General features: G+C 41.6%; 1 protein-coding gene across 9 annotated transcripts in view; it reads right to left on the bottom strand.

Annotated features, from left to right (window-relative positions):
• Nucleotides 1-594: 594 nt before the first annotated feature.
• Nucleotides 595-20,776, bottom strand: part of MAP7 (microtubule associated protein 7) — a 164,235-nt gene continuing 144,053 nt past the window's right edge. For all 9 annotated transcript variants that reach the window (XM_067701970.1, XM_067701967.1, XM_067701968.1 and 6 more), the window contains 10 exons: nucleotides 19,051-19,166; nucleotides 18,432-18,715; nucleotides 15,810-16,020; nucleotides 14,258-14,429; nucleotides 13,917-14,018; nucleotides 13,468-13,518; nucleotides 13,308-13,365; nucleotides 10,706-10,808; nucleotides 6,462-6,685; nucleotides 595-4,661 (listed from right to left, as the gene is read on the bottom strand). In XM_067701970.1, coding sequence (XP_067558071.1) covers nucleotides 4,651-4,661; nucleotides 6,462-6,685; nucleotides 10,706-10,808; nucleotides 13,308-13,365; nucleotides 13,468-13,518; nucleotides 13,917-14,018; nucleotides 14,258-14,429; nucleotides 15,810-16,020; nucleotides 18,432-18,715; nucleotides 19,051-19,166 — 1,332 coding nt within the window. In that variant the 3' untranslated portion in view covers nucleotides 595-4,650. The remainder of the gene's footprint in view (nucleotides 4,662-6,461; nucleotides 6,686-10,705; nucleotides 10,809-13,307; nucleotides 13,366-13,467; nucleotides 13,519-13,916; nucleotides 14,019-14,257; nucleotides 14,430-15,809; nucleotides 16,021-18,431; nucleotides 18,716-19,050; nucleotides 19,167-20,776) is intronic.

Here is a 20,776-nt window from a genome sequence, read left to right as displayed (position 1 = left end):
CATTCAAACTGAGTGAGCCTTCAAAGTGAGTCAACCGTGTCTGAACTTTCAATCTTCTGAGGCAAAAGGTGCTTCAACAGCAGCGTGCAGCCACAAGGGCAGCAGCAAACAGAAAAGAAACAGTTCAGAAGTTGTGTAAGAGGGAAACCTGGAGACTGAATGTGGAATGCAAAATAAAAAAAGAATATCTGATGTCTGAAGCATGGATGATTGAAATGGTGGTGGGATAAAAGACAGGGATGTCTAGAGGTAGAGCTGATTGGGGGAAGGAATGATAAGGTTGATTTTAGACACGGTGAGTGTGAAGTACTGGCAGGATGCACAAGTGGTATCAGCTGACAGGCACATGGACCAAGAGAACAGCCTTAGGAGGGAGGGCAGGGCTGGAAATTAAGATTTGTAAATTGGGCTAGGAAATGAATGTGGGTATGATTGCTCTTCAAGGCAATTTCGGGGGAAAGGGATGATGATTTAGGGTAAAATCATATTGGGTGGGGTGCTGGGAAGAAAAGGAAGACTCAGTTAAGAGGACAGAGCTGGGGCTGAGGAGGGCCAGGACAGCGGCAGGGCCACAGGACCTGAGGAGGATCCTGGGGGCTGTCTTTTTTTTTTTTTTTTTTAACATCTTTTATTAGAGTATAATTGCTTTACAATGGTGTGTTAGTTTCTGCTTTATAACAAAGGGAATCAGTTATACATATACATATGTCCCCATACCTCTTCCCTCTTGTATCTCCCTCCACCCCACCCTCCCTATCCCACCCCTCTAGGTGGTCACAAAGCACCAAGCTGATCTCCCTGTGCTATGCGGCTGCTTCCCACTAGCTTTCTATTTTACGTTTGGTAGTGTATATATGTCCATGCCACTCTCTCACTTTGTCCCAGCTTATCCTTCACCCTCTCCGTATCCTCAAGTCCATTCTCTAGTATGTCTGCATATTTATTCCCATCTTGCCCCTAGGTTCTTCTGACCATTTTCTTTTTTTCTTTTTTAGATTCCATATATATGTGTTAGCAAACGGTATTTGTTTTTCTCTTTCTGACTTACTTCACTCTGTATGACAGTCTCTAGGTCCGTCCACCTCACTACAAATAACTCAGTTTTGTTCCTTTTTATGGCTGAGTAATATTCCATTGCATATATATGCCACATCTTCTTTATCCATTCATCTCTGGGGGCTGTCTTAACATCCAATCCACCATGAGTCTAGGATGCCTTTCTGCAGTGTTAAGACTGAAAACTACATTTCCCAGATTTCCTCGCAACCAGAGGGTCTGGATGTGATGCAGGTTCTGAGAATCGGGTGATGTGAGTGAGGCTTGAAAGATGTACATAGCACTTTTGGGCTGCTTCTGCTGGCAAGAAGGTCATGGGACTGTTGGCTCCCTCTGCCCTTCCTGGCCAGTGTTCAGCATTCCCACATCAGCTTCCCGAGGGACAAGAGGCAAAGGCCTGGGAATCCATGTTTTGCTTGTGTGGCTCTAGCGGAAAGTTCCGTTGTGGTGGCTTCCTGATCTCTGGATCTCAGCAAAGGCAATATGTTCAGTGGTTCCAGAGGTGGCTTCCTGAATTCTCATCTTCCTGAGTGGAAGAGGTAGTAGCTCTCCTAGTGAGTTCTATCTGCTGTGATCTGGGAGTCATTCCTGAGGGCCCAGTCTAGAGCATGCTCTTCAGTCCTTCCAACAATTTTAACAGTGTTTAAATTCCCCTCTGCTGAAAATACTGTGGTGGTTTCTGTTGTCCGCAACTGACCTCTGATTTGATACAAAATCCACTGGAGAAAGGATATTCCAGAATAAAGGGCTAATCAATAATTCAAAAGCTGTCAAAAAGTCAAGATGAGGATTTCACGCATGCATGCCAGCATCCATCCATTATAACAATTACCATTGCTAAGTCCCTAATGGGTACCAGGTACCACACTGGACATTTGGGAATACTGTACAAAGATGAATAAAAGTCTTTCCCCTCAAGGATTCAGTCTAGTGGGGGAGAGAATCATGAATATAAATGTAATAGATTGTGGCAAGCACAATGATAGAGGCATATTCAGAGAGTTAGCATTAGAAAAGAGGAAGGGCACCTAACCTAGAGTGAGACTCTGGGAGGAAAGTAGGTTTCCTGAAGGGAGAAACACAAGCTAAATATTGAAGGATGAGTCTTTTTATTTAGTTAATAAATACCGAACGCTTACTCTGGGTTAAGCATGGTGCTAAGATCTTTACATGCTAGACCTCATGGAATCCTCCAAACATTCACACGAAGTGGAGAGTATTATTAGCAGAGGCAACAGCATTAGCAAAGGCAGGGATGAGAAACACTGTTCCAGCTGACACCTGAAGATAGGGCCCCATCTCCCACCCGCTGCAAGACGGTAGGAGCCCAACTTTGATAAGACAACAAACCCAGATGAGTTTCACATGGACCAGCACCTCTCTTCCAGCTTTTTGTAGTTTTTTACCTCTCTGGCCTGCTCAGCCTCCTTATTCCCTCATTCTCCCCTTAAAACTCTGTTTTAGATTTGCTTTTATCATAATATACCACCAGGTACTGATGTTATGCAGGAGGAAACGTAGAGCCTTAGCTGCCAGCTTTTACTGGAAGGTATCTACCAAATGAACTTGTGACTGGCGATTAAATTGGCCTAAAACAGACTGCAATGTTGTGGAAAAGGAAACTAAAAGCCCATGCACCCTCATTCCGTGGAGAGGGTCATATTTGATCCCTGAGACCTTCCCTTAATGTAGTGCCTACTGAGGACCTCTTTAAGATCAGTAGGTGAATACTGATCTTCAAGGGCTGGACAGAAAGCATTCTAGCCATCGTAAAGGTCAAGGTCATCCTCTGGCAGTGTAGTTATCAAAACAGAGTTAACAATTTTCTACCACTTCTAATTAAAACTTGATTACTTAGAGGCATTCAGTTTGCTCATGATTGCTTAAGTTAAATATAAATGAATAAAGGAAAACCTAGCCAAAACAGAACTCCTGCTCTAAATTTTAAATCAACCTATTCTGTATGCCTGTTCAGAGGAAGCTGGTTGAGGTTAAATGAAGAACAATTTGAAAACTCAAGAATCAACCTAAGTGAAGTCATAACATATGAGAAACCTAAAAGTAAAAATATGTCATACACATTTTATTTGGTGTTCCATGCTAGGTCGATTAAAAAAAAAACAATTTGGTTGAACAGATTTTTCTTTTAATATGACTATGTGTACATGGACAACTGAGAATAGGGAAAAACCCCAAATTAATGTTTTTAACAAATTACAGCTGTTACTAAAGACGGTATGCTTGGATTTTAAGGAAATGGTCCAATAAATGAACAGTCCCGCATTCAATCTAGATTAATCAATCCCACTTTGAATAAAAACACATTCTAGTGGCAGAAGTTTACCTTTTTTAAACACTCCATAATAAAAAAATGCGTTCCCTCAGTGTTCTCTCCTTCAGTATTTAGTTATTAGTAGTCTCTCAAATGGCAAAATAAAATTGAATTTATATTATCAAATGAAAGTGCAAGTTTGTACAGCCAAGCTCAGCAGCGAAAGTGAAGAAGGATGAAGGGTGAAAGCTGATGGATGCCACGCAGAACAAGGACCTTCATGAAGGTATCATCCTGCCGTGTCCTGGGTGCCAAACACAGTCCACATTCCATCATTTTTTCATTGCTCTTAAACGAGCAAAACCAAATTCTCTTTTTTATTTAAAGAAATATTAAATCTTTATTCTCCCCCACCTCCAAATAATTTGTGATCAGGTAAGGCAAAGGTAAGTCCCACCATCACTGGGGACAGCAGCAATAAACAGACTTCAGAAATAGCCCTGAATCATCAACAACATTCTCTCATGGTAACATAAGGAATGCATCTCATAAATCAAATTCTGCAACGTTGTTACATTGTTCTAATTTATTTGATTAGTTTATCTGAAAAAAACTTTATAAATACATTATTTAAGAGGACAGTAAATTATTTTCTTGCTCTGAAAAAATAATGTTCTTTTTTTTCACATTTTAAAACTGTTGAGTATGTTTTGCAAAAGGAGATGCAAGAAGAATGGGACAGTGGGGTTTGCAGAATGTCCATGTACAAGTTGCATTTACAAGAACCTGGTAATCTGCCTCTACAAATAGAGCTCTTTGCAATATAATATTTAAACAAACAGGCTTAATTTAAACGTCTCTCCTATTCACTCTACTTGTTGAACCAAGAGGTACTTATATTTCAAGTATTACACTGTAAAAGGTAAAAATTTTTGTGCCAATTTTACATGTTAGCTTTTAAAGTCCAAAATATCTATGTGAAAAATCATGCCTACTCGGCCCATTTCTTTTACAGCCAAATGCTCTCATCTTTTAGAGAATGCAGAAAAATATTGATTTCCTAAGAAGGAGCACACTGGAAAAAGCTATTTTAAAGTACTGAAGAACAAGGGAGGATTTCTTTTTCTCTATTGGCGAAAATTATTAGAAAAGCTATCCAGTCTGTTGTCTTTAGCTGGTTTTAATATAGTCTTTCCAAAATGATGGTCAAGAAACCTTTAGAAAACGGGGGAAGGGGAGATGCTCCTTTGTAGCATGGAAGGAATTCCATTAATTGTAGAAATTCTTATTAAATTTCTGCTTTGGTTCTTTAGAAGAAATGCTCATATAACTTCTATATTAGGAGACAGAAAAAAGAACAGATTAATATGACATTTATCTAAAATCTTAAAGAATACTACAGTAATATCTTACATTCCTAAAACTTTACCATGCTTTTATATACCTTGTCTTATATAAGAATAGGCAATTTTATCAGGATCCGTGGTCTTATATGTAAGTGAATTCTACCACTAATAGGAAAACATGTCCTTTTCTTTAACTTAGGCTATATATCATTTCCTTTTCCAAACTGCGTTAAGTCAACTGTACTTTTCTTTGAGAACAGGGACTTTACATTCGTCTTGAATCCTCAGTCCCCGATACTTTGGGTTCCAGCCATACGTTGGAGGTTACATAAATGTTGGTTGATAAGTAGTCATGACCACAAAAGAAACCTAACACCACTTAATATCACAGACACTGGACTATGTTCCTAGAGAAGGTATGGAAGAGTGAGAATGAAATGACAGGTACATCAAAAGGTGATTTAAAGCCTGGCGAATGAAGCAGGAAGTCATCTGAATGTTCCTTCCATCTCTCTGAACCTGTGACATGACAAAGCAGGAAGCTGTACCAGGAATGTTTCCACCAACACACAGGTAATCAGATTGTTCTCAAAGGCTTAAGAGTCAGAATGTCAGGCTTTATAGCTTCCACTCACAGCTGGACCTTCTTCCTTTTACAATCTAGAAAAGTAGATCACTAAAGGGAAGTTACACTCCCCAGGTCAGTATATTAGAGAAGGAAAAAAGACTAGCTTCATTTGGATAGGAGGTTCAAAGTTGGCTTTTTCAACCAGTTTTAAAGTGGGAAATATGTTAAAAGTGCACAGATGGAATCTAAATGACAAAACAATTTGACCACAAATAATGCTTTACCGACTCATCTATAAACATCCTGAATTTGCTTGGCTCTCTTCATAACAGTATAAAAAGATGCTGGTCAATACATGAAAGTGAGGTGCTGGGAGAGAAGCTGATAGAAATCAAAGAGGTTTGAAAAGACATGGAGCTGGATTATCCCACTTGTTCTCGACACTGATGGGACTGTGCTGTTGAGTTACTATGAGCACTGCCCTGGTAATTTTTTTATGTTGCTATTTCTCTGGGTCCTGTAAAGCTATTGTTCTTTTTGCACAATGACTTCAGGTTAAGTGTGAGTTCCAGAGACAGGGTATAAGAGAGTCACTTGCAGTTTCAACAGCTACGGTCACTCAACAAGGGATGGAAGGCCCTTGGGCTCAGTATGCTCCTAGTCTGGAATATTAGTCGCATTACCTTAAATTGTAACTATCTTATTACATTTAAAAAGGACAACAGTATATCATCCCAGGTTGCTAAACCCAAATGAGAGAAAAATGGTGGGAGAGCATGTTGGCAGTCTTAAAATGTCTGAAGAGCTGAGAAAGATGGAATATAAACCAAACAAACCTTTTCTCTAGTGGACAGAACTAGGTTCAATGGCCACTCAGTTATGGTCTTCTGTCTTAATATGAAGCGTGATCTGGGCACGCAATATGAAGCACTGCCACTGGGCAATGAGTGCCGCTCCGTGAGGAGAGGCCCATGGATACCCAGTTGGTGCTGCGGACCGAATTTCTACACTGAGTGGGAGAACAAGAGCGGCCCTAGAATTTGCCCAAACCAACTCAAAATTGAACTTCTAATGACCCATGCACAATCTCTTCCACGTGGCTTATTTGGTCCCTTGAAGGACAAAGTGTGCCACAGTCACACAGCAGAAGGTTCATTCCCTCTTGGGTGTCACATATTTATTTCTGATGATTACTGAAGGAAGTTCGAGGCAAGCTTACCTGCTGTTTGTTGTGTTTGAACACCATCTACCTGAGGCAGGGTCCCAAGTGTCCCTTCATCACCAAAGGCCAAAATAGGATTCAAAGGAATGTCTGGACTCTCGCTGTTGGTGACCTCTAATCTGGATGGTTTAGATCCAATGGGTAAATTTATAATTTCTTCAAAATCTTCATTCTGAACTGATATTCCATTTTCATTTGGTTGTTTTTCCAAATTGGGAGTACTAGGGAGTTTGAAACATCAAAATCAAAAGGAGTTAGTATTAAAACTGGAAAACATTTTCAGGACAAACTGTTTTATAATAAATACTTTTATAATCTTACAATCGAAATGTTAGAATGATTGACCTCATCATTACTAACAAAAATGGTGAATTCTGACATATTTGTACTTTAAATTCTTATTTAAAAAAACAGCTTTTACAAATAAAACTTATCAAGTGGACCAAGTTATCAATTAGAATAGATCCTCATCAACAGTTCTACATATATTTAACATGCCTGTCTACTGCAGGCATTTTATATCTCTTTGTCTTATAAAGAGTAGCCCTTATTAGGATCTGTACTTCAAAGATGAGGAGATTGTGGGGGGGATAATTTGCACAAGTCACACAACTACTGGGAGACAGTCCAGATTGAATGCGTGATCTCTGGTCCTATGTTTTTCTCATAATCCCATTTTTTATAGTCCCAGCTATTCAAATTCCAGCCCTTCCTGGATGTCTCCAGCTTCCTAAAACATGTGCATAATTTTATAGGTAAATTGTTGAAGACCAACCTTCTCATCTTTGCCCCTTAAATCTGCCTCTGACCCCACCTTATTCTTATTAATTCATGGTTAATATCTTGGATTTTTGAGCTACATTTTTTTAAAAATAATTTATTTTATTTATTTATTTTTGGCTGTGCTGGGTCTTCGTTACTGCATGCAGGCTTTCTCTAGCTATGTTGAGCGGGGGCTACTCTTCGTTTCCGTGCGCGGGCTTCTCACTGCAGTGGCTTCTCATGTTTCAGAGCATGGGCTCTAGGCTTACAGGCTCAGTAGTTGTGGTGCATGGGCTTAGTTACTCCAAGGCATGTGGGATCTTCCTGGACCAGGGCTCGAACCCGTGTCCCCTGAATTGGCAGGCGGATTCTTAACCACTGTGCCACCAGGGAAGCCCTTAGAGCTACATTTAACTGGCCAACAAATTCTTAGTTTCTACCTATAGTTTCTCTTAGGGTTTTTTTTTTTGGCTGCGTTGGGTCTTCGTTGCTGTGCGTGGGCTTCCTCTAGTTGCGGCGAGCGGGGGCTATTCTTTGTTGTGGTGTGCAGGCTCAGTAGTTGTGGCTCGTGGGCTCGGAAGTTGTGGCGCACGGGCTTAGTTGTTCCACGGCATGTGGGATCTTCCCGTACCAGGGATCGAACCCGTGTCCCCTGCGTTGGCAGGCAGATTCTTAACCACTGCACCACCAGGGAAGTCCCTCTCTTAGGTTTTTCACTCCCTTTACACACTCCATAACCAAATAGGTAGCCCGTTAGGTTATACGTTCATTATTATGCTTTACAATGCAGCAAAACAATGCCTGTGCACCAAATGAACGCTAGATTAATTTTATTGTTCACTTGATCTGACTGCAGCAGTAAACATATTTGCAAACTTCATAATTTGTTCAGTGGCTCATGTATAAAAAATGACCCTATTTGACAAAATTCTAGAGTTAAAATTTTCAAATGGAAAATATTAATAAGACTAAAAATGTGAAACAAAAATCATGATGGTTTTAACTTCTAATACACACTCATCATAAACAATGTTTACCTGCAGACAGAGATCTATGGAAGAGATCAGAAAGTCAGGTCTCTACTGTCAGTAATGCCAACAAATTGAACTTTCGTAAGTTAGTCTTTTTCCGTCTCCTTCCCAAATGGTGAAAATGAAGCTAGTAGACATCTAATCTTTCCTTTTTTTTTTTTTTTAAGGAATCTTTGCTTTTTTTTTTCCCTATTGAGGAAACAGTTTACTTTCCCCAGTCAGTGAGATACATTGACTTTGTGGAACATATTCTAAAACATTTCTGATTTGGGTATTACGGTATTTTTTGTTAATTATTAAACCCTTTCTTCTAGAAAAAAAATAAAGATGCCTGACCTAAGTGCTTCACAAGGTATTGCAGGGTATGTTGAAAATATTATTTGTAAAAGTGCCGTGGACGAGAACATAAAAATATTATACAGATTCAGACTATCATGGTGCGTTTCCGCTATTTCACTAAGGAGGGGAGAAGAGGCTCGGCATCATGGTAGCCTACATTAGCGCGTGTGCACTCGCACACACACCCCGTCCTAATACCCGCCGTTATAGTGCTTGCGCTGCCACGCCCTTCCTCCTGCTCTTTCCCAGTACCAATGCGCTTTCTGTAATCAGGGGAAGAGTTTTGGTTCCCATCCCAGAGAGATTTTTAAGTAGAAGTTTTGGCAAAAGAAATGCATCTTCAAAGCCCTTGTTCCTTGACCATGTCAACTCCTGTCACCTTCCAGGCCTGCGTGTGCTGACAAGCTGTAATGGCAACGCCAACCCCAGGCTTGAATCAACAGCTGACCTCATTTCCCCTCCCACTCTTACCCAACCACCCCACCCATTCTTACTTGTTAGCAATTAGAGGAATAATCATGCCCTGTGCTCTGGATGAACAATTATTAAATGTTCAGAGGACACTGTGACCAGCAGAAACTATAAAACGGAAGCTGAGGTTGCTGGGGTTAGGGTTTATGGATCTGTGTGTCCTCTTAAGATACAAGTATTGGCTTTTGAATTCCCCTTCTTTGGCTACTCTCTGGAGGTTGAAGTTGGATGCAAGACTCCTGAAGATATGTTTCAGGTTCTTATACAATGATTAATCACTTGATTTTACCACTGAAGAGATTCAGCTAAACTATAAGCTAATTTTATTCCTCAGAGAGAATTATCAGTGGCTTAAAAAACCTATCCTTTGTTATAATAATGGGGTTCTCTGTGGTACTTTTTATCCTTTTCTAAAAATCTCTGACATCAATGAACTAAATGCCATAAATTATAGTAGTTGGAAATGAGTATTTTATTTGAAAATCAAACTATAACTAAAAAAATGAAATATCACTTAATATATCTCTTGGGTAATTATGACAATAAATTTATTAAACATAATCAAACGCTTATTAAAATCTCTCTTAGGAAAATTATTTTCTTTGGTATTATACTGGGCAAATTAAAAAAAATTTTTACTGTCCCAGACAGATATACATAGATACCTTATGACTTATAGATATCTTAGGATGTCCATCTTAGGACAACTTGTCTTTTCATGGCTTCCAACAATATAAAATGTTGTATAGTATGTGTTTTTAGATGGAGAAAAGAATTTATGTATATCAAATCATTATGCCATATACCTTAAACTTATACAGTGCTGTATGTCAATTATATCTCAGTAAAACTGGAAGAAAAAAAGATCTTAGATCTTAAAAGACATTTTTCTATCTATTAAAAAAGTTAATGTGAGGAGCTTCAATTCTCTTATGGTAGCAAAGACTCTGGCATTAGAGACAGAACTCATAATCCAGTAAATTCTGATAATTAAAAAGTTGCAGCTGAAAAATTTGAACATTATTATAAATATTTCTACAAGTTCTCTATGACTGGATTTCTAGACACAGGCTATGATTACCCTTAATTTTCAGTTTTGAGAGCACTCTTACAACGCTGTCAGTATAAATGCAAGGGAACAGGAAGGCAATCTTTCTTTAACGCACACTTCTTAACTATTGTTAGCAACCATCTGTTTCCTCAATAAGAAGCTCTACTACTAGTAAAAGAAATATTGGCATCTAAATTACTTTTACTAAGGAACAAACCTGTGACTCACTATAATATTATATACAGTGAAAATACAGCTGCTGTATATCATCAAAGGGTGTGAAGATGGTCCAGGGTCATGCCAAATACATACAAAGGAAAGTAACAAATTATTCCCTGTAATTTTGTTTGATAGCCACACAAAAACCTCACCATCATATTTAGAGATTCAAGAAAAAAAGACATTTTCCTTTTCTCAGATTACAGAGTTACTAGCTCTACCAAACATTAATGAACCTAAATAAATCTTCATGTTAAAACTCAAATTCTGTCTGGCCCCAGAAAATTCTGGTGGGATTGGTGGGGCAAAAACAGTCGTGCTTTGCTCTAATGCGCATCAGTAAGAGAGGCCGCAGTTGTCTCACTCACCTCTCCACAGTCACTTCTGATTGGTGTGAGGCAACCACATGGGGGCTAGCTGCTGGTTCTCCTTGTCCTGGAGAGTTTGTCATATTTGGAAGTGCAGATACCGCTGGACATGGCAAAGAAGATGGAACAAAGGGTTACTACTACTCGACTATCAAACCCAAACCCCAGGAGCCAGAATGCCTGGATTTATGTCCTGGCTCTGCTAGTTACCAGCTGTGTGACCCTGGGCAAGCCACAAACGCTCTGGGCCTCAGTTTCCTCATGGATAGTAATAGTACCTAACTCGTAGGCTACTGTGAGAATAGTACCTAACTCATAGGCTACTGTGAGAATTGAATGTATTAACACATGCAAAGTACTTAGAACACTGCCCAGCACATTGTAAGGGTGGAAATCAGTGCTGTGATTATTTCTGCTTGTACCACATTGACTTTGGACAAAAAAGTATGTAATACTGAAACCAAAGCAATTGATGAAGATAACAGTAAGCTGATTTGGTCAGGCAGATGCTGAACAAATTATTACTGAAGGCTTTGGAGCAAATCACCATGAAATACCCTAAGTGATGAAAAATATTTTGGAAAATTCAGTTTTAGTCCCACTTAAGAATGGTAGGGATTTCATGCATGGAAGGCCAGTGAATTGTACCTAACTGTGCTACCTAGTCATTCAATATTCCCCACTGGAGTCTAGCGTGAGCAAACAATATTGATGACTGACTTTAAAATCTGGGCCAGGTTTACGTAAAATCTTAAGAAGAGACTAATAACTTAAAGCTGCCAAAATTTGCAAAGCTGGTAATAGGAATCTTCTGAGAAGACTTCTGATAGGTCTGCAAACTCACCTGCCTGCCCAGCCTAGAATTCTCTTTGGAGCACTGGTGATACCATTCAGTCCTCAACCAAATGTGGGACCAGGAGAAGAGGAACATATGTTAGATAATCCTCAGGCCTCGTTTTAGCACTATTAACTCAAACCAAATTTATTATGGAGTTGATAAACACAGGTGTGATGACTGACAAGTTGCACCTTCCTTCTGGCCATTGTTCATTCTCGAATTGAGGTACAAAGAATAATCGAAAGAATTGATAGGGGAATAGCAGGAAGAAGACACATGGAAAAACAAAAAAACAACAAGGAGCCCAGCCATGTACAAACTACAGCATCGGCTCCTCAAATAATCCTGGGTTGTTGTAATTTACATTCTAAAATGCTCATTCTGAGGACTTACTGGGTGCCATGCCTGCTTTAAGCCCGAATGTATCACAACATTCTTGGAGGCAACCTGTTAAAAATGCAGTGGGGTTAATATGCAACCATTAGGCTATTCTCCAAACAAATATAATTAGGGCATCTTTAAAAGAGAATGAAAAGCCCCACACTGAAGGGATTATGACATAGAGGAACTCGGATAGCCTCTACTGAAGTAAAACCAAATCCCCAAATACCAGTATTTTACATTTGAAAACCCCAGAACAGAGAATGTTGTTTCACATAAATCATTTCATTTGATCTTTACTCCAGTCTACAATAAACAGTAAAAGAAACTGAGGTATCTCTGGTCCTTTCTTTTCATATTGATACTGCAGATGAGGAAAGAGGAAGACTGAATAATGAATTATCGACCAACCACCTGTATGTACAATCATGAAGACCACGTGGAATCACGGAAGGAGCCAAATTACAAGCTGGTGACTTGGACTCCAGCTGTGCAAGCTGGGCCTGTCACTCAATCTGAGTTCTCCTCGGGGGTAGGGACCTCGGCTGACCTGCTCACACTGAATCCTAGCACCTACAAAAGGGCCTGGCACACAAAAGTTTTCTGAAAATGCCTGCTTACTCCAAGATAAGGCATCTCCTATCTCACAGGCCTGCAATGGAAATTAAACAAGAAATGTATGCAGATGTATCTGACACAAAGAAGGCATTTAATAAATATTAGTTGAGTGTGAGTACTAAAACACTAAGATAAATTTTACTTTTATATACACCAAATTTGGTTTAAAATCACCAAGAAATTAATCATCTTTGTCCAAAGCCTATGGCATATGAACAACTTTCTAATGAAATTTCAACAAATTTCAAATTTTAACTCTATTCTGAAGTCAGAACTAAAAGAAATAACATTTAAAGCCTTTTCTGAGAAATGCCGTAAGTACAAGTTGTCAAAATGTTTAAATTTAATGTCCTTAATAGCAAATATAAACACAGATTCCTTTAGCAGATAGTAAATGACAAATGAAATTTAATTTTATAAACTCAAAGAAAATTCTTCTAATCGTGTGTGTATATACACATATACGTGTGTATACATATCTATAGAGGCATACATACACATAGATATGTAGAGAGACATATATAGGATATAAAATGACTTAAGATATTAAATACTCCATTAGAGTATAAACAAATGTGAAAAAAATCTGCTAGAAATGCTAGAGATTTTTAGATAAAGGGGATTATTTGTGGACTAGATGAGAAACACCTAAGCTTCTGTGAGTCAATGAGTATTTTTATTTTAAATCAATGTTTATCTTGACCTCCACAGAATAAATTAAAAAATTTTATATTTGTATTGATCTGAGTTCACTGAAATAAGTACCTGTTTCTCTAATGAGCGCTCCCTTGGTTATATCTCCATTTCTCTGATCAACGGTTTTCTAACAAAGAAAAAAAAAAAAAGACTTTTTAATGTTAAAATTACAAATGAAAGTTAAAAAAAAAGCCATTAAGAATAGTTAAAAAAAAGGCCATCTCAATACCTTATCTGAAGCTTCTGTTCTTCTGGTTCTTTTCATTATCTCCTCAAGCCGCTACAAAAAAGGCAGAATTGAGCAAACACATCAGATGTGGAAAGAAAGCTAGCCTGGAGCATTTCACTGACTAAGCAAATAGCAGGGCATTGAAACATGTCCATTATTTTGGGAAAATATAATTGTCTTTGTCTTAACTGGAGTTACTCAAAGAAGTTGAAATTGGCTTAAGCCGCATGAATTGCAAGCAACTGTTTTTGGTGAAGCCTGAAACACCAAGAGCGATTTCTTTGGAGGAGAACATTAATACTGAGAGCTACTTTAGTTAACCTGGAATGGGCAGGACACTTTTGTTTTCTGATGGCAGTGAGCTAGTCTCTTGGTCTGGAGCCGGCTGCAGTCTAGGCAGAATCAAGAGCAGCGAGGGCGCCAGGCTGCGGGGGCAGAGACGCAACTACCTTCTTCCTCTCCAGGCGCTCCTGCTCTTCTCTCTGGAAATGCTTCTCCCGTTCCTGCCGGACCCTCTCTGCTTCTTCCCGAACACGAGCTTCTTCTTCTTTCTGAAAACGGGAAGTCGGTATCTGCTTCTTACACACAGGCCGGCTTTGCCCGCTGCCCCCAAGGTCCCGGGGCGCCCGAGGACGGAGAACGCGAGGACCACGAGCGCACACGGGGGAGACACAAGCACTCCTAACCACACGCTCAACAGCTTCCTCTTCCCATCTGGGCTGCCCCTTGCCCCATCTTGAGCCAAGGCTGCGCCGACCTGCTTCCCGGGCGGGAGCCGGCACCCCGCTACCTGTTTCTGGATGCGCTCCATCTCCTCCCGCTCGCGCCGGGCCCGCTCCTCCTCCTGCCGCCGCAGCTGCTCTTCCCTCTCCCTGGCTTGCCGAGCTTCCAGCTGGCGGGCTTCCTCCTCTCGGCGGGTTCTCTCTTCAGCCACCCTTTGGGCCAATTCTTCTCGCTTTTGTCTGGAAAAAGACAAAACAAGACGAAGATACGTGAGGGGACTTCCTTGGCAAGGCGCGATCGAGTTTGTGGTTACCGCGAGAACAGTTTGTTGGGAGGGCTGGCCAACAGCATCCACTGATCCACGTGAGGCCACCCTCTCTCCTTCCTCCTCCCCTTCCCAGCCTCCCGTTGCCTCGTGGGAAACAGACGCAGAATGTATCCACTCATATTCTGAGGAGAGCTTGTTTTCTTTCTTTCTTTCTTTCTTTTTTTTTTTTTGCGGTACGTGGGCCTCTCACTGTTGTGGCCTCTCCCGCTGCAGAGCACAGGCTCTGGACGCGCAGGCTCAGTGGCCATGGCTCACGGGCTCAGCCGCTCCGCGACATGTGGGATCTTCCCGAACCGGGGCACGAACCCGTGTCCCCTGAATCGGCAGGCGGACTCTCAGCCACTGCGCCACCAGGGAAGACCCTGTTTTCTTGTTTTTTTTTTTTTTAAAGCATCTGCAATATAACTATCTTTAAAGGCTGAGATCTGTTTAATCCAATAATGTGACTTTTTAGTAATGAATTTAACGCTCCCCTCCAAATCTCTGTAAGTAAATAAAGGTTATAATGTTCTGTTTCAGTACAGGGACAAGATGGACCATGTAAGCTCCCTGTTGGGACCAAGGGTAGGGCATGTCCAAGATGGCGGCCCAGCACTGGGGCTGCCGTCCTTTCCGGAGAGGCAGTTCTGCTTATTTGAAGAACAATTATATTGACATTAGCCTTATTAGCTCCAGAAGGGGGGCAACTAAGCAAACTGCCCCTGGCATACTGTCTGGCAGGCAGTCGTGGGGCACTTAACTATCTCACGCAGCTACCCTCTGAGAGGAATACTATCTGGAAGAAAACATGAGCTGTTAATATGCAGCTTTAAGATAATGAGAAAGATAATGAGGAAACATGGAGATGAGAGATACGTTAAATAAAAAATTAAGACTGCACAACTGTACCTCTACTGTGGTTACAATTATGCAAATCTATGTGTGTATGTATATATTTATGCATGTATATACACCCACACACTGTTCAGAGACGGGAAAGGGTGACCCAAAATGTACACAATTATTGAAATCTGGTAAGAATATGGATGATTTTTTTTTTCTTTAAACCTTTCTCCCTAGTCCTTCGAAAACAAAACAAAAAACCCCTTCTCCATCAATTTTGTTGCACTGTCATTATAATAAGAAAATGTGGCTTACAAAAGTCGCTTAGTGCTCAGGGGAACACCAGGGGAGACTAATTCTGAAACAACTAAATAGATTCACCTTCAACACTACTATTACCTCTTCTCCCTGACTGAAGACTTAATCCAAGGTGTCACTAGGGTGTCACTGAGCAGTGTCACTCCTTTACCTTTCGAGCTCTTTCGTCTCCCTCTTCTCCCTTTCCTCCTTCTCTCTCTGCTCTCGGGCCAGCCGCCTCTTCTCAGCTAGCAGCCTCGTGGCCTCTTCCGGGTCAGTGGTGCCCGCAGAGGTCTTCAGAGAAGCGATGGCAGTCACAGTGGATGAAGGGGCCGGAGTGGAGGCTGGAGCGGAGGCCGGTGCTGAGGCTGCCTCCGGAGCAGCTGTACAAACAAGTACAAGGAGAAAACCAGTTGGAAACAAAAGCCAAAGAACAACACAAAAACTAGCATCCCCTGCACCCCAGGCCTCGAATTCATCGCTATAAAAGAAAAGGGAATGTTTATTACTGCGCGTTCTCACGGTTTCACTGTATTCTATCTGTAACCGGGCAACAGATAACAAAAAGCCGCGTGTGTAAGTGAGACATCCGAAGCTGACACTCTGTCACCAAGCCTTATTTTTATACAAGTTAAATCAGTTAACAACATATATCGAATGTGTACTAAGTATAGAGCCTCATGTTAGGTTCTGTGGGAAGTTATACCCCAGGAAAAAGGAAGATGAGATCTTCCATTTGCCTTTCATTACGTTAAAAAAAAATTCCTTCTCTTCAGTGACTATTCATCACTAGAGGACTCAAGCCTTTCTGTGACCATGCCCAGTGTCCATACCACTGAGCCCGGACTCAGGCGGGAAGAGACCAAGGAAGAGGCCTCTTCTGTCTACCCAGAGCTGCCTCCAGGTCTGAGGAGGGAGGAACCAAGAGCCTCTTCGGGAGACGGCATCTGTGCTCCTTAGACATTGCAGGTCTCCACTGCCAGTTCTGATGCCAACGTGCAAGATGAGAGTAGTTCTCTGACCTTATCTGGATTCAGGAAAAGGACCTAGGGAGCTGGGGCACCCCTGCCATAGGCACCATGGTGAGGTGTGATCCCTGACCACTCCAGACCCTCCTTTCAAGATCTGCATTTCTCCTGCTGCTCCCACAGATTTTTCTTTGCCCTCAGGACACTTTTTGGCCTTTCTCTTCTCCCTCTTTCCATGCAAACAGGTATTGGACTCATCCATTCCCTTACTATACTATCATTTGTCTTGAGTCACTATTCTTTCTTTGCCCCCCACCCTGTATCTTCAAATTAAGTCTTAAAGAGAAAACTCTTGAATGAAGACAATTTTCAACAAGATACATTGAATTTCTAGTTCCAGGTGATTTTAAACTTCTAAACAGCATCTGGTTAACTTGGTAGAGATGAGATCCACTGCGTCTTTTGGAAAAAATTCTGACCTCTGTCAATCACATACGCTAAGCCAGTGGTCCCCAAACTCCAGTACACACAGGATAACTGCCACTCTATTTTATCTGGCAATCCTGCACAAGAGTCAACAGATGAGCTTAGTATCCTTCAGAGTCCTTGGACCCACCACGTATTCTGATTCAATAGGTCTGAGGTAGGGGCAGGGTTCTACAGTTTGAAACATTATAGATGTGGTTTAAAAATATTTCCCTAAATTCTTCGAAAATCCTCCCTTTAAAAGATGAAGGCTAATCCCCCCAACTTGAGTGTGAGCTGAAGCTAGTGACTTGCTTCTAACGAATAGTATGACAGAAATCGTGATTTCTGTGACTTCCCTGGTGGCACAGCGGTTGGGAATCTGCCTGCCAGTGCAGGGGACATGGGTTCAGTCCCTGGTCCGGGAGGATCCCACATGCCGCGGAGCATCTAAGCCCCTGTGCCACAACTACTGAGTCTGAGCTCTAGAGCCCGCGAGCCACAACTACTGAGCCCGTGCACCATAGCTACTGAAGCCCGCGTGCCTAGAGCCCGAGCTCCGCAACAAGAGAAGCCACTGCAATGAGAAGTCCGTGCGCGGCAATGAAGAGTAGCCCCCGCTCACCGCAACTAGAGGAAGCCCGTGGGCAGCAACGAAGACCCAAAGCAGCCAAAAATAAATGAATAAATAAAAAAAGAAAAGAAATCGTGATTTCTGTGTGTGTGACTTCTGAGACTGGGCATAAAAGATACTATGGGCTCCTCGTGATTCTCTCCCCCAGCTCACTCATTCTGCGGGAAGCCAGCAGAGTGGACAGACTGTGAGGACATCCAACAGCCCTATGGAGAGGTTCCTGTGTCATGAAACGAAGGTCACCTGCCGACAGCCCTGTGCATGAGCCATCCTCTAACAACCCAGCTGAGCTGCTCCCAAATTCCTGACCCAAGACTCTGCGTGATATAATAACTGTTTGTTGTTGTTATTAAGCTGCAAAGTTTTGGAATAATTTGTTACACAGCAATAGGATAAATGATAAAATGATTCTGATGCAGGTGCTCTGAATACCACATTTTGTCAAATTATTGGACTCGGCCAATGAAAGGACTCATAAACCACACCTGAATTAATATGCTGTGGCTCTGACCATAGGCTGTAGGATGGATGATTCTTTCTTTGTATGTAGGAAAATTATATTCAAGAAAAGTTCCCCAGATTAGCCTTAGAGTAAAATTTTCAAGTGCCCAACAAGGGAAAAAAAGAAAGAAAGAAAAAGCTAAGTCAAAGCAGTGCAGGAGGAAAAGGAAGAGTGAATAAAGAGAGCAAGCAACCCACACTCCACCACGAGTCAGTGGATTCCTACCAGGAGCAACCTCTGGTTCGACAGGTGTCCCCTCTTCAACTGTGGCTTCTTCTACCTTCACCAAAAGTGCCCTGCCCTTTAGTGAGGGCTCATTGGCAACTTTCTGAGGTTCCTTCTCAGGGTCTTTTCTCTCAGGTTCCACTCTGACTTCTCTCTTGATGGGGCGGATGTTGCCGGGCGAGGGGGGCCGGACCTGAGCAGGGGCAGGTTTGACTGGTCCAGGAGGCATGGAGGATGCTGGTCTGGGGGTGCCAGGCAAGTGGGGAAAGGACTTGGATGGGAGCCTGGGCAACAAACAAAGTAAAGAGAAAGGGGCACATGAGAACAGGCTTGCCAGAACCTTCCTTTCCCCATACCTCCACCACGTAATAGTCTTGGAACACCAATACGGAAGAGAAATAAAGATATTTAGCTGTGTGAATGTGTCTTTTATGTGGCAAATGCAGAAGTACTCACTTTAGAGGCTCATTCCAGGTTTCTTTTTTCTTTCCTTTGAGGAAAAATATTACTCTCCAAGTGAAGGCCAAACAGTGTGGAGAGAACAGTTTCTTTTCAGAGGACAGAGGCTCTTAATTCTCCAACATGGAACAACCCTGCCAGCCTCTTACATTTCACTTACCAAAGTCGGGAGGAAGCTGGTGATCTGGCTTTGGGATGAGATGGAGATAGTGCCCTTCGGATGCCGGGTGTGAGGTGGAAGGGTAAGTTTTCTCTCTCCCTTTCTCTTTTATAGCCCTAAGTTCAGAGGAACACAATAATTAGATTTTTCCATGAGCGGGACAATCACATTCACAGTATTCAACAGTGGAGCTGCAATCCATTGAATGGCTTTTGGGAAAATTTCCAACCTTTGCCATGTATATCCATTCCACCCCAACAAAAGGCCTTTATTAGGTTAAAACTGAACATTATAATTGAATTAACACAATCTGACACTAATAAGAAGGTTCTGGATGTGTGATCTGGACTTACATTGTAAAAAAACAAAACAAAAACACACTTTTAGAAAGCACCTATACTTTGTATCTAAAACTACCCGGAGCAAAATTTCTCAGAGTCTGGTTTAGCCCACACAAATGTCAAAATAAAGGTCACTTTCAGCTTATTCCCCCTACCTTTATCTCTTTTAATTCTTAAGCAGTTTTTTTTTTTTTTTTTTAACCCTGGAACACACTATAGCTCAGTTTATATATTTTTTTAATTTACATGTCTGCTATGTCAGACATTAATTCATTTTTTTCTTTATATGGGTGTTATACAAACAAGTCTTTCCTCACTTAGTGTCCTCTTGCCCTTGAAGGAAAAGTCAGGTTCAAGGTGAGGAATTTCAGCTATTTTTAGTCTTCCTCATTAGGGATGAAATGGAAATCTCTGAGCTCGGGCCAAAACATCAGCCCTCCTACGACTGCATACTAGGAATTCAGCCAGAGAGGTGACACCTTTACTAGGTAGAAATGGGCAAAAGGAAACCCAGAAGTGTTCTGATAGTCTCAAGTCAACGAAGACAAAAATAAACAAACAAACAAACAAACAATAAAACCCCCCAAACCAAAACACAAACAGAAACAAACAAAAAGACAAGGCACAGGGCAAGGGAGAAAGTACTCATTCCAAGTATCTGAAACATGGCCAACAGTGTTCTGGGATGGGAACAGATGCTGGCTGGAGGGACCTGTGTGGATGCCTGTCAGTCCTTCACTCTGTGGGATCCTTGCAGGAAAGCAGACTGAGGGTGCTAGGGAAGGGGCAGAACAACACCTAGCCTCAGGGCCAATAAGCTGGCGTGTACCTTCTTTTCTTTCCTTTTCTGCCTGGCTCAAACATCATGCCCCTTCTTTCTTCCCTCCCCTTTTGTTCCCTTCAGCATCTCTTCTAACTGCTTCTATTTTTCTTAGTAGCATCCTAGTTGATGGACTGGGCTATAGGTGGGGGAAAAACATCTCAGCGTCAAATAATACTCAATGTCTCCCCAGAATTTCTAAATAAAACAAATGCAGGACGAGGCAGGAAAGAGCTTCACAGGGTGTGTGCCACCTCTATATCACTTGCAGCTGCATGACCACCCTTTGTCCCCGTCTCTGGTAGTAGAAGGCAGGAGGCAGGTTATTGGAGAACAGCTGCAGTGCTTGGGTAGCAGAAGCAGCAGCCACCATATGGAACCCTCTTGACAGGTGTACAGGATGGCAATTATGCCTCTGGCAGATCAAGTCCCCAGAGTGGAAGGTACAGGCCTCTTCCCGAGGGAGGTTGGGGTTAAGCCCTTGAGTTGCTTTTCTTTCTTTTTCTCAAAACATTTTAATTTGGCTAAAGTCAGATCAAGGAGAGACCTGAATGGGAAAATAAGT

This window comes from Pseudorca crassidens, chromosome 13, assembly GCF_039906515.1.
Source record: "Pseudorca crassidens isolate mPseCra1 chromosome 13, mPseCra1.hap1, whole genome shotgun sequence".
Lineage (NCBI taxonomy): Eukaryota > Metazoa > Chordata > Mammalia > Artiodactyla > Delphinidae > Pseudorca > Pseudorca crassidens.
The sequence above is the reverse complement of the archived record's forward strand: the minus strand, read 5'-3'. Positions and strand labels throughout refer to the sequence as shown.